General features: G+C 39.4%; 1 protein-coding gene and 1 long non-coding RNA gene across 2 annotated transcripts in view; both read right to left on the bottom strand.

Moving 5' to 3' along the window:
- Nucleotides 1-1,417: 1,417 nt before the first annotated feature.
- Nucleotides 1,418-16,164, bottom strand: part of LOC142074921 (methyl-CpG-binding domain protein 2) — a 41,690-nt gene continuing 26,943 nt past the window's right edge. Inside the window, exons 4-7 of the mRNA XM_075135927.1 lie at nucleotides 12,477-12,567; nucleotides 11,559-11,736; nucleotides 4,041-4,181; nucleotides 1,418-1,887 (exon numbers count right to left, since the gene is read on the bottom strand). Of these exons, the coding sequence (XP_074992028.1) occupies nucleotides 4,052-4,181; nucleotides 11,559-11,736; nucleotides 12,477-12,567 (399 nt within the window). The 3' untranslated portion in view covers nucleotides 1,418-1,887; nucleotides 4,041-4,051. The remainder of the gene's footprint in view (nucleotides 1,888-4,040; nucleotides 4,182-11,558; nucleotides 11,737-12,476; nucleotides 12,568-16,164) is intronic.
- On the bottom strand, nucleotides 6,795-9,161 carry LOC142074923 (uncharacterized). The gene is made up of 3 exons (XR_012670760.1): nucleotides 9,135-9,161; nucleotides 8,539-8,778; nucleotides 6,795-8,013 (listed from the first exon to the last, which is right to left on the bottom strand). It is a non-coding gene; the product is annotated as an uncharacterized LOC142074923 (long non-coding RNA).

The following is a 16,164-nucleotide window of genomic DNA, read 5'->3' as shown; positions in this document are numbered from 1 at the left end:
TGTTAATATTGGTGTAATAAACAGCAAAAAACTACAAGGCACACTTAAACAGTTACTATTAAGAGTAACCTTTCTTCTGAAAGAGCTGTATCTGCTTTTTGCTCTTACATGAAATATTTTAATCGGGAAGAGCCTTTTAAAGCCACTTCTGTGCTGGTTTCATTGCACTTTAACGTGCAGTTGTGTGAAGAGTAATGCCTGGCATTTTCATCCCTAAAATGAGACTGCATTGTACAGCTGCACAGGAGAAGTCACTCACATCCCCGTTCATGAACTCTCTGATCAGTAATTACGCAATACAACTCTGGAATTAGAACAAGTGTAAACTGTTCTTAGATTCAACTAATTATCAGTGGTGATGTGTTTTCACTCATCTTCACTCAAGTTCTACCTTCTGAGTTTTATCTGTCGAACCCTTAACCTGTTCTGAAAAGTTACTAGGTAGTGCAGCATACATACATTCCCAAAAAGCAATCCCCATGAAATTCACCAAATAACGCTCATTTGTTGGGAACGTAGCTTCTTTCCAATGTCACAGAAGCCTGTTAGTAACAGGCTCCATTCTTTTCTTGAGGAGAGTTTGATCGCTCCCCAGTCTGTAACCAGGCTGGAAAAGACCAGATCCATTATTCTCTTTTATTCTGCCCAATTATAAACTGAAGGAAGCTACTTCAGAAAAATGACAATTTGTCTTGATTCCCAGCCCGCACCCATCCCAGGAAATCCTGCAGCAAGATCACCTGTCTCTCCGCTTTCCCTCTTGTGATCAGTATGGTGTGGTCAGAAGAGAGGCTCCAGCGGCGATGGAAAAGCTCCCCCGCCGCGGGCTGCAGAGCAGTATGATGCATTACTAGTCATGGAGAAGCAGACATTATTCTAACCTTGGAACTACTCTGACCTGCCAGGCAATTTAGTCTTTGAGTCTCCAGGGAAGTTAAGCAAACCTGCTCAGTTTTTTGGTTATTTCTGAGTTTTCTGATTAACTGTGCAAGACCCAACTCACTTCACAGAAATCTTTGCAATGCCTAGGCCATCCTGATGTCCTAACTGCTTTGTCTAGGTAGACAGAAACAAGCCCAAGTTTTGGCACCTGCTGCATTACAGTCTTTACAGTCTCTTTACAATCTTTACAGTCTCACTTTGACCTCAAAGCAGAACTCTGCAAAGTCATGCTGGCTACTTATTTTTAGCAGTCTTCCTTTCAAAGGAAATATGCAATTGTACTTCACCTCGGCTAAAAAATCCACAACTGCTCCTGAGTTCAGCCAGATTTCCTGAGGCAGTGCTCTGGGCAAAGACAGCACTTGTGGAGACACGCTTTTCCCAGCCTACCCAGTATCTGGCCGAGGGAACACGGAAATACGAGCAGTGACATTCTTTGCTTACTCTATCCACAACACAACAAGTTTTCAACTGCTTGGAATATAATCATTTATTTATCTTTACAGTGATGACGGAAGAATGTACAGGTGTTTTCACCCATAGGTATAAAAATCTGTTTATATACAGAGTCACAATAATCTTTAATTGGGAAATCATTCTGTTCTCCTGATCCATCCTTACTAAAAACCACAGGAAAAACAAATATTTAGTACAGGCAATATAATTCCAGTAGGTTTGCAACCTGGCATCAAAAGCTCAGCTTTAGATTAAGGGTAACGTTTGATACTTAAAAAAGGACTTTAAGTCATAGGACACAAAATAAAGTTGCTTTTCAAATAAGATATATACATCAAAAATAGGAGTCTAAAAAAGGCATTGGTTTTAATGCTATTAGAAAGCTATATAAATGTGCATGGGTCCATTTCTTCTTATAACGAAAGACCGAAGGAGAAAGTGCCTCTGTCTTTTAGGAAGTTCCTCCTGGGACAAGTCAGTTAAAAGTACCTGTAAGAGAGAAAGAAATAATCCCTTTTGGAAAAGTAAAGGCTGATGGTCGCATCAATTAGAATGACTTTGCTGGAGCAGGTATAGCTGTGTTTCAGTTCCGTATTAAGAGCACAACATAAATAGTTCATAAGTGGGTAACAAAAAAATTAATACAATGTAAGTGGCTACTCAGCTGTTAAGAGTCCCACAGATGCCTAGTTACTTTTTCACTAAGCGCAACCCGCATACGTAACATGCTTTTAACATCCAGCCTCTTTCACCACGCCCCCTCCTGGCACATTACCCAGGCTTCTGCAGTACTTCATTACAGCCTTAAATCACTTTCTGAATTCTTGTTTTTTAAATACAGCATAATGTGTACATAAAAAGTTTCTTAACATAAAAGACCATACCGGAACATTATTCTGTATAAAGGAAAAAAACTTGCATCTTTCAAGCTATTTTACATTAACTAATCCACAAAAATCTTGTTCAAGTCTATAATTAAAGCCACTGGGGCAAAAAAAGCAGTTTTATAGAACATAGCCAACACATGTACATTTACATGTGCACTGGCTATGTCCATGTAAATAGGTAACGAGTTCACAAGTTGGTGAAACTCAAGTTCTACTGATCCAATTGATTTCTGCAGAGAACCACAGTACCAGTGCAAAAATAAATAAATGTTGTATGACTCCATTACAAAATAATTATTTTATACTAAATTAAAAAAAATCAAATCAACAATTTGATTCTAAAATGGTAAAGGTCTGAAATTTCACATCTTAAAACAATGCTCTTTCTTGACTCCTTTAAAGTTATCCATAATTAGACTTTTATAGGAGAAATACTCAGGGATTAAGAGTTTAATAGTAAATAGCTGTAACTTAGAGTAATTAAAAGATTCCAGTAGCCTGGAAAACATCAAGATTACTGGCCTGTTAAGTGTACTAAACAACACTGGCAAATAGCTCTTGTCCACAACTTAAAGATCAAATTTCCCTTTATGCTGCACTGACATTGTAAGAAATAAAAATGACTGTGCATTAGAAACATAGGTATTCAGGGGCTGGTGGGTACATTACAAATACATTTTGTTTCTAATTGTAAGAATTTACTCAAGCAACGCACCCTTGTATCTGAAGCACTAACCCAGCGCGCAGTCCAGATACTGAGTGCAAGAATAACATCTGGCTGTTGGGTGCACCAGGCTCATATTCTTCATATAGGGGGGAGCCAAAATGCCACGGAATTACCACTCTATGCTATGGGTTGAATACCAGTTTGAATGTTCAGCAGCCTTGCTAAAGCAGGTCACAGCCTGGAAACTTCCACCTTATGCCTTCAAGTTACCTGAACATAGTATTCATAGCGGTATAAAAGTTAACTCCTTTGTACCTGTCAAATAGGAAATACATATATTCTTTTCCCTTGTGGGTAGTAACTCCAGAACAAAAAAATGAAATTAATTCCTTTAAAATTACACAACCATCTCCAGACAGAATTCTTAGTTGTTAAAACTTCTGCTAACTCCTTATGAAAAGGTCAGATCTCAAAGCTGTGCACTTTCATAAATGAGCACTCGGAGCTCAATGGAAACAAGAGAAAGAACTGCCATTCTTCTGCAGATGATTAAAAAATGAAAAATATTTTTTAAGACAGTGTTTGGCAAATCCACAGATCAGTACTGTAAACAGGTGTAAGATACAAGAAGATGCCTTGGAAAATTAATTTTTAGAGGTATTATCCATTTAAAAATAAATAGAAAAGTTTCAGGACCTTGTTATGTAATTTTACTAAATTGAATTTTGAAGAACAGAAAAAGGCCAGTTACTTTGATTGCTTTACCCCAGTTTCACATCAAGTATTAAGTGCCAGAAAATATACCTGCAATCATTTCTGGAGACTGGGTCTTCGCTGCAAAGGATGAATAACACCGTTTTTTCCTCCCTGGTGATCTGCCTAGCATTTAATGTGAGGACGTTCATGTCTATATATGCAAAATCACCCTAGTGTTCTGCTGATCTAGTGCATGTCAGCTAACATGCATGCGGGGAGAAAGCAGGGCTGCTTGTGTGTGATATACTACTGTCCACCGAATGACCACTGAGTGATTGCCAGCAGCTGAGACAGGTAAATCTCTGAGTGTGCCTCCAGGAGATCTGACTCACCTGATTTCTTTTTATGCTTCATCTCCATTATCCATTTCTACATCTAGATCTTTTGTTGTATCAGCCGCTCGTGACAAAATGTCTGCCATTAGTGCTTCCTCCAGTTTTTTACGCACTTGTTGCACCCGCTCTTCTTGTTTTCTGAAGGGAGAGAAGGGAGAAGGGGCAGAAACGTCAATCCTTCAAGTATACTAGTAGGTTGGGAGCACAACTGCATAAACAATGACTCAGGACTGGTTTCTCAACTCTTATTTTTACTTAGAACAGAATACGATAGAATAGTTCCAGCTGGAAGGGACCTACAACGATCATCTAGTCCAATGATGAGTGCCTGACCCCTCCAGATTCTACCAAAAGTTAAAGCGTATTATTAAGGGCATTGTCCAAATGCCTCTTAAACAGTGATGGGCTTGGGGCATCGACCACCTCTCTAAATCCTTATTGATTAGTTCTATTACCTTTGCACCTACACATGCACACAGATAGTGCTTGTCGCTAAAACTGAGAGCACTGAGCCAGAAACCTCTCTGGTTTAGCGTGCATGGTCTACTTTCCCTCATACAGAGACAGAAGGATTGAATGTGACATATGATCTTCCACTCTCAGATTAGATACTTGAAAAGACCAAACAGAAAGTTAATGGAGCAACATTCCACTGGATTATCTTTGTCAGACTGGCTTTTTTTTTTTTTTTTTTTTTTTTGCAGAGACATTTTAGGGTAGATCACTGAAAATCATAGCAGGCGATTCCCGTCATGAGCATTGTAAAGGAGATCTGAGGCAATCTCCCTCTTTCCCAGTGTAAGGGTGTGTACACCAGGAGCACCTTTACAAGACGGTGGGATACTGCGTAGGTTTCTAAGTGCTCAAAGAACCAACTCCAAGTCCCACACAGTGCGTGTGCAGGGGAAGAACCTCAAGGATCTTCACTGTTTCCATTTATTTATTTAATTACTCCTACCTATCTATTCAGTCTTATCTACCAGTCAGTGATGCATTTAAGATGGCAACAACTTCTGCTGAAACACAAGTTTGTTTCCCTGGGGAAAGTTAATTCAAAAATATTACCTCGATATCAATATAAATTTAAGATATTTTGATTCAATGTTTAGTTTGGAAGGTAGTATTTAGCTTTCAAATGTTACCAGAAAACAAAAAGTCTTCTTTTAAGATTTTCCCAGGAGAACACAAATTTTGCATCAGACCCAGGGTTTTTTTTACATGAAAATCCACTTGTTCTATCAAGCTATGTTTGCCAAAAAAGAACATCTTTAAACAAAATATATGCTTAAAAATGGCCAGAACTAATCAGAAGCAGGCACAGGAAAACATTCATTAGTGCCGCAAACTCCCTGTGGCTATTTAGGATAGCAGGACAGATACAAAGAACATCAAAACTTAGAAGAGCAGGAGTGGTATCCCACATGCTCCACAGAAGCCAGAAGCCTCTGAGGAGCACCGGCCTCAAAGGCTGTTCAGTTCTACGGCTGCAACCAGCCAGCACTCCTAAGTACTTCAGAGGAAGCTGGCTGCTGACAGAGATAGCAAAAGGAACTAAAAAAAGAACAAGCTAGCAGTTCAGTACAGAACTTGTTTTCTATCTTCCAGCTGTTTTGTATCCTTGTTTTCTATCTTCAAAATACAGCTTACTGTCCCAGAGCTGTTAACTTTCAATGCCTAGAGAGTGATCTTTCAAACCCCGGGGCAGAGACCCGAACAAAAACAAAGATGCCTTATCTTTTTCAGAACCTGTGTGACAAAGGAGAAAAAAAAGTCAGAGTAGCAAATTCATTAATTGAATTAAGCCATGAACAGCTGAGCTGGGAGAGAAAGGAGGCCCATTCCAGGCTGTGAATATTTCATAACATCAATGTGTATCAGAGAATGCACTTTGCCAGAAACCATGCAAAAAGTTAAGCACTTAAAGCACTTTCCTTCTTGGTGCTACAAGGCCCTCCCCTGCTTTGCTCTTCAGTGAGTCTGTTGTCCAGAGACATAGAATCTAATATAAAGGCCAGCAAGTATCTTATATATCAACTTTGAGGAGTCGGGCACAAAACAATCATAAGCTTTATCACCTCATTAGGTTCCTTTATTTGAGATCTTCTTTTAAATGTACTTAACTATGTTGATGAAATTTTGAAAAACATGCTGAAGCGTAAGCTCTGCCTGTCCTAGATTTCAGAATCGTTATCCTGATTTGTAACAAGCCCCTTCCTACCATCTCGGACATATGACCATAGTATTTAACTCTTACAATACACAGAACTGAGAGCCAGTTTTCTGTATCTCGGACTAGATTCTGTTTTTAAGGGCCCAGGTTCCCTATTTACAGTGTATGTGGCCTTCTCCAGAGGTTACTCCCAGGTTTTGCTTCCCAAACTCACATGAAGACATAGCTTTCCCCAGTTACCTCATTTCCAAATTTTCAGCCAGCTAGCTGATCTCCCAGGGAGCAACAACCAAAAAATAATTCACAGCACTCCCAGTCCTGAAGAGTTTGGTCTTCTAGCAAACAGAGTTTTTAAGTATTAAAAACATAGCTCTCTTTATACAATATGACTTTTAAAGCACATGAACTACCAAGAGCAAATGTTTAAGAACCAACAGCAAGAAAACACTACTAATAAAGTGCTCATCTTTAACACTAAGTAAAACTCTAAGACTTAGAGTATCTCCATTCAGTTTGATTAATTTGACTTCTTATGCTAATTTATCACAGCAATAGTTAGTAAAACTGCTTTAGCCCATTAAGTCAACAGGGTTAGCAGTGCTGCCAGGGAAGGCAAGCGTGCTGCTCACAAGTGCCCACTCTTTGCTACCTACCCTCAGCCCTTCAGCTCCACAGCTCCCCGGCACCATCCTGGCGATGGAGCTCCCACACAGCAGCAGCCTGTGCTGGTCCTTCTCACCTCCCCAGCTGCATCACTCGCTGCTAAGCAGCTCCCTGGCCATGTGCTCTTTTCAGCCTTCCTCCCAGCAAGGCACAATCCTCATCCTTTAGTTTAAGTACTACTGCCTTCGAAAGCAAGCTAAAATTAAAGACACGTTACTCCTAATACAGAAATCCACAAGCCTCTAATTCCAATTCTGACCTTATTTTCAGTGGAGAACTGCTTTACACAACACGATTGTGTATACCTCTGCATTCAGATGATTTCCTTAGTGCTTAGAACGATTTTATTTGTCCTCACTACTTGCACTCTTCTCAGCCCACACAACTAAGTGATGTGTGCATGCTTTAAAGACAAGTGTGATTCCACACTACTATATGCAATCAAACGATGATACTGTGCCAACCTCCCCTCTGATTTCTCCATCTATTTTTCTACATTGCTAAATGTATTCAGGCTCCATTTGATTGAGTTCCTTATGTGCTGGCACTGCAATATCTACTCTGTCTTCAAAATAAAAAAATGTGTATAGCTCTAGCAATAGCATTTAGCTGCAGCAGAAACACAAAGGTATCTTTACATTTAAGATTGGTGTCAGATTAGATGGGAAAAGTCCACAGAACCAACTTGTCCTTGTCTGAACACCAGTTCCACCTCCCTGAATGTCAGGCAGGAGGTAACACCCCTTTTCCCCTGCTCTTCCAGCACATTTAAATATAGTATTTTTTGGAGACACTCTAATCGAGAACTATCACCATAAGTGCTTACAGTAACATTTACTCTGTTTTTATGAAAAACATACTCTAGAGCTTCTAAGCAGCACGGATTCCAGAAGTCTTCCACTAACCAGATCTGAGATGCACTGCTGAAAGGAGAATTAATTACTAGTATGTTGACTGTGTTTGCTGTATTATATTAAACCCAGGTTTAGGGGCATATGCTCATTCCCCCCCAAACATACACCTCTCCAACACATCACTTCCAATAGATCTTTCCCACCTCCTCCCTCCTTCTCAGCAGAAATTAACCACTGTTAGGACAGCATACTCTAAATGGTAATTACAGAAATTCTCAGATGCCTAGTGTCCTGGTTTCGGCTGGGATAGGGTTAAATTTCTTCCTAGTGCTGTGTTTTGGATTTAGTATGAGGAGAATGTTGATAACACCCTGATGTTTTCAGTTGTTGCTAAGTGCCCTCCTAGTCCAAGGACAGCTCCCGTGCCTACTGACTGAGCTAGGTACACGAGATGGGAGGGAACATAATCAGGACAGCCAGCCCAGCTGGCCAATGGGGTATTCCATACCATGTGACGTCATGCTCAGTATATGAAGGGTAGGCGTGATCCAGGAAGTACCGATCGCTACTTGGTTATCGGTCAGCGCGGGTGGTGAGCAATTGCATTGTGCATCACTCATTTTCTATATTTTATCATTATCATTATTATTTTCCCTTTTTTTCCCTGTTCTATTAAACTGTCTTTATCTCAACCCACGAGTTTTTCTCACTCTTACCCTTCCGATTCTCTCCCCGTCCCGCTGGGGGTGGGGGGAGTGCGTGAGCGGCTGCGTGGTATTTGGCTGCCTGCCAGGTTAAACCACGACACCTAGTTACCATGCTTTCCTGACATACTCTGTATTAAATTCGTCTTTAGATCTGGGGTCAGAAAGTTTATCTCATAGCCAAGATTGATAAGGATTATTTAGAGTTTTACCTCCCTGCAACACACATCACTTTACCTCACAATTTTCTTATTCCTGAGGAGATCTCAGACTGTGGAAACATTCTCAGTCTCTCATTTTCTTCCTTTGGCACATTATAGTTCTTGTGGCTTTGGTCTGTCATACTGAAAGTGAGATTTCTGTAGGGTATTGAGGAATATTGCGAGGGACTAAGCTACAGCTGTCTATGATCAAGGATCATAGGATCAAGGATCTATGTCTATGATCAAGGATCATACAGCTTAAGATTAAGACAGTCTTAAACCCATGCCAAATAAACTTAGAGAGCATTAAACTTGGATTACTCTCCATTCCTGTCTCATGGTAAATACAGCTTAGTTTTTGGACAGATTAACAGGTTCTTTTTCTTACCCACTACTGTGCAGAGCATGACACAGCCAGACATACCACATTAATTGCTATGCTTCGGTAAATTTAACAGGTTATGGCTACCCATAAGAAAAAGCAGAAGTCCCATTACCATGCTATTTGCAAAGGGCAATTGTCAAGGTACCCAAGAAAGCTCAGGAACAAAACCTACTGGGTGATGGTAAGTGCTCAGCAAAGAACCTAGACCGAGCAAGAGAAAGGGCTGTTGAAAACTGAAAGGTGGGATTTTCAGAAAAGACTTACATGCTTTAGGAAAAAAAATCCCCTGAAAACTATAAGCTTTAGAAAATCCCACTAAAAAGAGAGACATTTGAAAAGAATGACAGACTGGACTATGAAGCAGAACAGAGCTATGAGTCACAAATGAATTTTATAATACATTGCAAAACTTCATCCACCTAAGCACAACTAGAAAAAACATTCCACCTATTTGTTGTTTTCAGAAGATACCATTCCCCGGTTCATCCCAAAAGAAACTGGTTAAAGCATTTATCTAGCAGAGACACAAAGGTTGTCAATCTTAGCCTTTCATGGAAATGGAGGCAACTCAACAGTGCAGTTGCAAAGAACATAACCAGATGCTTGTCAGGAAAGAAGCTACAAACAGAAGCTGCAAAGTAGCAGTCTCAAGATAACTGATCTCACAGACTCAGTATGAGAGAAGACAGTTAATAGGGAATTCTAAAAGCCTGCCTCAGAAGGCTAAGATGTGGATGTAAAGACCACCAGGAACCTCACCATACTCATACTTACCTTTCACAGGACTAGCATTAAGAAGCCCAGAACTATTCAGAAGGTGTATCCCACAACTGAAAAAAAAAATAGGTGCTTGTCCCTAGTGATAAGGAAGCACAGTTGTTTTTTAACCATGCATTTATAGGAGGTTATTTAATGTTTTCCCAGTGAATGTGCTGAACCAAAAGAGGAAATTTTGCATTTTACTCTGATTATGAAAGAGATTCACCATCATTACATGACCAGGAATACTTCAAGTTAAACATGAGTCAAGCTGACAGCTATTTTATTAGACATAAACAACTGCTATGATCTCCCTGAAGAATTTATAGTACAAAAGAATATATGCTGGCACCTGACCAGATATCCCCAATGCCAGACTTTTCCTTACCATTATGTAAGTTCAGAAAGCAATTGTACTGCTTTCCTTAGTAAAAACGGGTGCCGTATTCTGATACTACTTCTTCATGCAATGTGTTTTCTGGATGGTCTTAAAATGAAAGCCAGCTTCACACAAACAGTATGAAAAAGGTAACTTCTAAGAATATTTAATCCTTTTTATAGTGAGCTGCCTACGAAGTCATGAACCAGAAGAGACACCGAACTGGCAGTGTATTCATGCTGCTCCAGTTCAGAATCTGCGTCCTTCCTGAGATGCCAGTACTGTCTCACATCAAATTCAGAATCTGCTTTGTGAAAACAACTGAATGACTGAAAAGGCAAAAAAGGAATTTTGTTTCCAGTAAATAACAAACATTGTCAAACATGCTAAGAAAGTTTCTCATACTGCTCTGTAACTTTCTGTAACAAAGCAAGAAGAGTTTACTTTCTGCATTTCAAGCTGATGTTTAAGAAAATAAAGCAAAGTAAATCCCTAAGCAAAAGACTGGGAATCAGATAATTTTATACGTTAACATTAGCTCTGCAGAAGCTTCAGCTAGCCATCTAGGGCTTAGAAAAGAATGTGATAGTAGTGGACTTTGGTGCCGAGTGAATCTCACTAAGTGGCAAAATCCAAGTTTGGTCTTCAGATTCCCTATGCAACCTAGAATTTAACTAAAAATGTGATACTAAAAGCAGTGTTCAGCCCATGTGTTGATTCATGCTAAGCAATACCAAAAAAAAATTGGATGACAGGATTGTGTCCCCTGTCTTGCCACACTCTGGCAACTAGTCAATGCAACAAGAAATTGCTCTCTTCACTCAGTCCTAACCTTGAAATTCAGTGCTGAAGCCCCTGCTTTTAGTACCCAAAAAAGGATGAGTCTTTCTTTGAAAAGAAAATTAACAGTGCAACTGTTAAAAAACAAAATCTTTGCCCGTTTGTTAATAGATTTATCTGTGCTCTTCACATCATATCCCAATCTCCCACTTTAAGAGTAAATTAGGCGCAAAGCTACATGCTCTGGGGGAATATTTTTATTCTCCTTTACTGAAATTTCTTACTTTTTAACTAAGATCAACATATTAACTTGACCAAACCAGAAATGGGAAGGAAGAAACCCAATATTAATCATGACTATAGCTTAATATTCAGGGCACTCTCTTGGGAAAGAAAATGTGGATTATGACTCATACCTTCACGAATATTTTATATTACTATTTTGACCACAAAGAAAAAAACCAGGTTTTAATTTTTTCAAGTTACTGAACTAAGCAACAGGTACAAGCAAAATGTTCACACTTCTCTTCCCTTATCTCCAGGACTGCACTGAGCCAGGAAGGAATCTACTTCAATTGAACTTGCTTTTTGTTCTACTGAAGACTGTATGAAACTTACCTAATGTCATCATCTGTGACTATGAAAGCTTTGCAGAGGGGTTGAGATGTATTAAGCCAGACGGCTGGGTTCTTCTCAACAGCTGCAGAGAGCTGCCCCGTGATAGGTGCAGAACTGGTGTGCAAAGCACTAGCAACAGCTGATAAGAGGGTATCATCATTGTTACCTGGGCCAACTCCTAAAACAAAGATAACTGAATAGTTACCATTCCCACTTCATACGTAACTTCCAGGGGCAGAGCTCTTCTCAGTTTGTAAGGTTATGTACACTCATGATATAATTGCCACTGGATACACAATTGTGTAATCTGAACAGTTAAATGCAAGTTCTTAAAAATGGCTTTGTAATAACACAGTTCTCATTTAAGTGTAAGTTAGCATTTCAAAAGGCATCTCATTTCTAAAATTGGCTAGGTTTTTTGCTTACACTAACAATTACAAGATCATCAATTTTTTAATCAAGATGATCACATCATAAATTTATCAGTCACATATTGAAATAGTTTCTTTGCAGCTCCATGGTATTAATCCACACCAGCAGAGTCTTTGTTTTAACACTACAAGGTATTAAATTAATTCTGGAAAATAAACACTGGAGATTTTTACAACACTCAAATTCCCAAGAAAATCTCCCAAGCAGTGGAACAAAGTTATTAATTTTGAACCATGACTTGAACATATTTTAGATCAACTTTCACCAATAAGAGTGCAGTTCTGAAGTGTGGTTTATACTAACTACGTAAATGAACTAAAAATAAACATAGTTTTGGAGACTGAGGTATTTTGTCAGCAAGAACATTTACAATTTGAAGTTTACTTAATCTGACTGAAAGCTTGTTAAGAGCATGAAAAACTCTGTCCTTTTCAAGCACAAACAATTTTGTGGATCTGAAGCAACTGCAGCAAGTGAACACAATACCTTGAAGACCTTTGGGTAGCTCCATGGATTTTATGATTTGTTCACTGACATCCGATGCGCTGAGGCCTTGTAGCCTCTTCTCCCAGAAAAGCTGAAAAAGAGAAAACAAGATTGCTCATTAGAAATAATAAAAAAATCCCTAAATCAGCTTATGGAAATAAACAACATTCATGATCAAAACAGCATCAGAACAATAAAAGACAGTGCCTAGCAGCTTACAAATCAATCAACCTAACAGTCACGTAAGCTACTAAAAAGGTAATATCCTATCTGCTGATGGAGTTTTAGTCATTGGGAACATGCTTGGAATGTCATTGGGAACATGTATGGAATTACGCAGTGTGTGTTGAGACACTGGAGACAGCGCTGCATGTTGCTGCACAGTTGCACCAACACTAATGCTAATCAGCAGCTATGTCACTTCAGACCTATGCTGGCTTGATGACCCGGCCCTCTTGACTTATCTGGAAATAGAATCAAACCTTTCCACTTTTATGAAGATGCATGAACTAAATTCCCATTCATTTTACTTTCTATTGCTTTGTTTATCAGCTAGGAGCGTGTTTCCATTTCTCACAGAAACCAATTTCTTGACCTAAGAGATTTTTGTTTAATGATACAGATTTCCCTACTCACTCCTGTCTTACTGGTCTGAAGATTCATCCTGAAGTTCTAGGATGAGATTAGCCACAACTATTCTTTAAAATGGGCCTTTTCTATTTAGCAAGATAGTGATGAAAGCTAGTTAAAAAGTTGATTTCCATTCCAGAGGAAGCTACATTTAACAAATAATCTTAATAAGGAGGTAAGCAAGAATGTAGCTATGCAATTTCCTGTGGAAAGGGCATTCAGAAATAGTTTGATTTTTCTGCAGGATATGGGGGGAAGAAAAAAAAAATCTATTTCTTTTCATACCTGCAAAATCTGAGACAGAAAACTAGACAAGAAGTTATTCTCATTCTTAGGACATTCTTTGTTGCACCTGGGTACCCAAAAGCCTCAGTTTAAGATAGGGCTTTCGAATGTCACATTCTGCTCTAAAACTGGAAGTGAAACAACTAGAGCATCCTCTTTCATCTTCTGTGGAACCTATATTGCTAGTCACACAACATCATAACTGAAGCACTGTACATCAGTGATTCTTATTCAGAAAAAAAAACATTTTTTCAGTTCCAGAGGCAGTAAAAGCAAAGAAGAAAGCAACAAAGAACATCTACCTTAGCATTAAAAGTATACTATTGACTGAAAATAAAACATGCAGTTATGCTAAGAAAAACGCAACACTCTCTGCAACATGTCTGTACAGCTTTATAAACCAGTAGGTTGAATGATATTTGTATTGTCTGAGAGATTACTATGTCATTTTATAGAGATCTACTTATTTAAGCACTCTTCTCTGGACAACAGGACACATTTGTAACCGAGTTTAGATCTTAAGTGGCTTAGAAAACCCACACGGGATCACCTAAGTAGGCTCTTCAGCTTTTTTGCAAACCCTGACTACATTTCACATGTTCTTGACATCCCTGTGATTTGACAGCTTTTGAAAATACCTGTTGCCACTTGTGTCTCATTTTACTAGAGCCACATAAACTTCAAATGCTTCCTGTAAACTGACTCCTTGCTCTTAACTAGTATTAATTTTCAACATTCCAACCCAGGTTTGAGCTACATTGTTAGTTGAGTATTGAGGCACCTCTTTTATCTTGTTAAATGCTAAATATTTAGCACCTCCAGTCATTGATTCCTGCTGTTTACCACTATTGCTAAGCCTCCAGCCCAAGAAAGCACTCTAGTTATCTTGTGGCAGTCCTCACAGCTCTGTGGATGAAGTGGCAGTGCCCTAAAGCTGTCTAGAGAAATCCTTCGTTACAAAGGCAAAAACAGCAGCTCACTAGCCAAACTCTAAAAGGAATATTAGGATTCAGATAAATCAAGTCAAAGCAAAATCCTATCAATTCAGTATTTCATCACTTCCTGTAATGATCCCATCTTGATAAAGTCTCTACAAAGCTTATTCATTTTTTCCACTGTTAAAAGAATTCACCCTTTGCTCCCCTTTCCCTCTCCATTTCATTGACTTTTAGAGACAAACAAAAGGCCCACCAACTCCAAATCCAAGCTATGTTTTTATATGCTACAGGTAAACGTAAGAACAGTTTCTGTTTACTCAGGATAAAATTAATTGGTCTACAGCAGTAAATACATCACCAAATACAATCAAATGTTACTGGGTTTTGATTCTTCGGTTCCCTACTCAAATCACAGAGGGAATGAGGAATCAGGAAAACGGTATCGTTATAGAGGGTGTATAGGAATGCAAATGCCTGTGTGGGAGAGAGAGGTGCTTGAAGAAGGACAACTAACCCATATGAAAGCTTAGAAGGTTTGGAAAGTGTAGTGCAATATTGATTGGGTGGAGCTTCCAACACCAGTACTCACCCAGCTCTTTAAGCACGGATTGCGCATGCAGAGAAAAGTCTATACAACTATCAACATCTCAGATGACTTTGAGGTCAATGTTAGGCAGAGAAAAGCACTTGGCACTTAGACACACCTGTTAAAACAAGACTGAAGCGAAGCATATTCCTAGCACAAAGCTTCCAGCACCAGCTTCCAGCACCATTACATATAATTATTTGCGAATGACAATGATTGTGCTCCAAATTTTCATCTCCCCAGATCTCCACTGAGACTGCACAAGTCACTCTTACTAATTTTTTGCTCAGAAATGAATCACATTCCTAGAGTTTTATTATGAAGTTTGTTGCCCAACCCTTTATGGGTTCTTACAAGTCCCCTCTGAAGCCCTGTATCTTTTCCTGGATCTTACTAAAGATTCTGAGCTGGACCAGACCTGGACAAGTATTTCCCTATCAGCTGCACCAGGAATAGCTATTAAGGGACAAAGAGAGAGGGAAGGAAACTGCTAATACAAACTCAGAAGAAGCTTTTCTGTTACTCCACTTACATGATGAAGACGCAACCATTCCACAGCAATGGAAGTAACGCATTCAAGTAACTGAAAAAGATCATGCAAGTCTCAATGCGCAGAATATCTGCCTCTGAGGTCACACCCCTAAAAATAGCTTACATTATTTAACTTGCAACTCTCTCATCATTAGTGAGACAGGGAACAGAAAAAGAGAAAATAAAGCTCAGGTTCATGGGCTTTGTGCCTCACTAAGCAGAGAAATAGGCACCTAAATTAGGAGCAATTCATAAAAATCCCATCCAGTTTAACAGTTAGGCATCAGCATCCATAGTCCACGGCCTAGGCAGACTGCCCCCTTGGCATTCGTCTCCTGCCCAAAGCCATCCGGACGTCATAAAACAAGCAACAGCCCCTCACACAGTGCAAGCGTCTGCAGATACAGCCACTCAAATTCAATAAATGACTGCCAGCAAGAGAGGCCACCTTCTGCATAATAACCTTACATCATCTCACAATTAGAGGTTTCCTTGTAAAACGGAGTGAGCTATCCAGACTCTGGGTTTTTCTCAGCTTGAGTACCCTGGAGAGTACTGTAACCCCTAAAGCACAGGGCAAGCTGATACGGTCCAATCTTCCTGCCTCCTGCTGAGAATGCACCTGCAGTACAGCCAGAAAAGCAAGATTCATGCCTCCAGGAAAGAAGCATTAGCAAACATGAGACCCTGTTATTCAGTAATGAGAATCCGGCTGGGA

The sequence above is a fragment of the Calonectris borealis genome, chromosome W, assembly GCF_964195595.1.
Source record: "Calonectris borealis chromosome W, bCalBor7.hap1.2, whole genome shotgun sequence".
NCBI lineage: Eukaryota > Metazoa > Chordata > Aves > Procellariiformes > Procellariidae > Calonectris > Calonectris borealis.
This window is presented reverse-complemented; position numbering and strand designations above follow the sequence as displayed.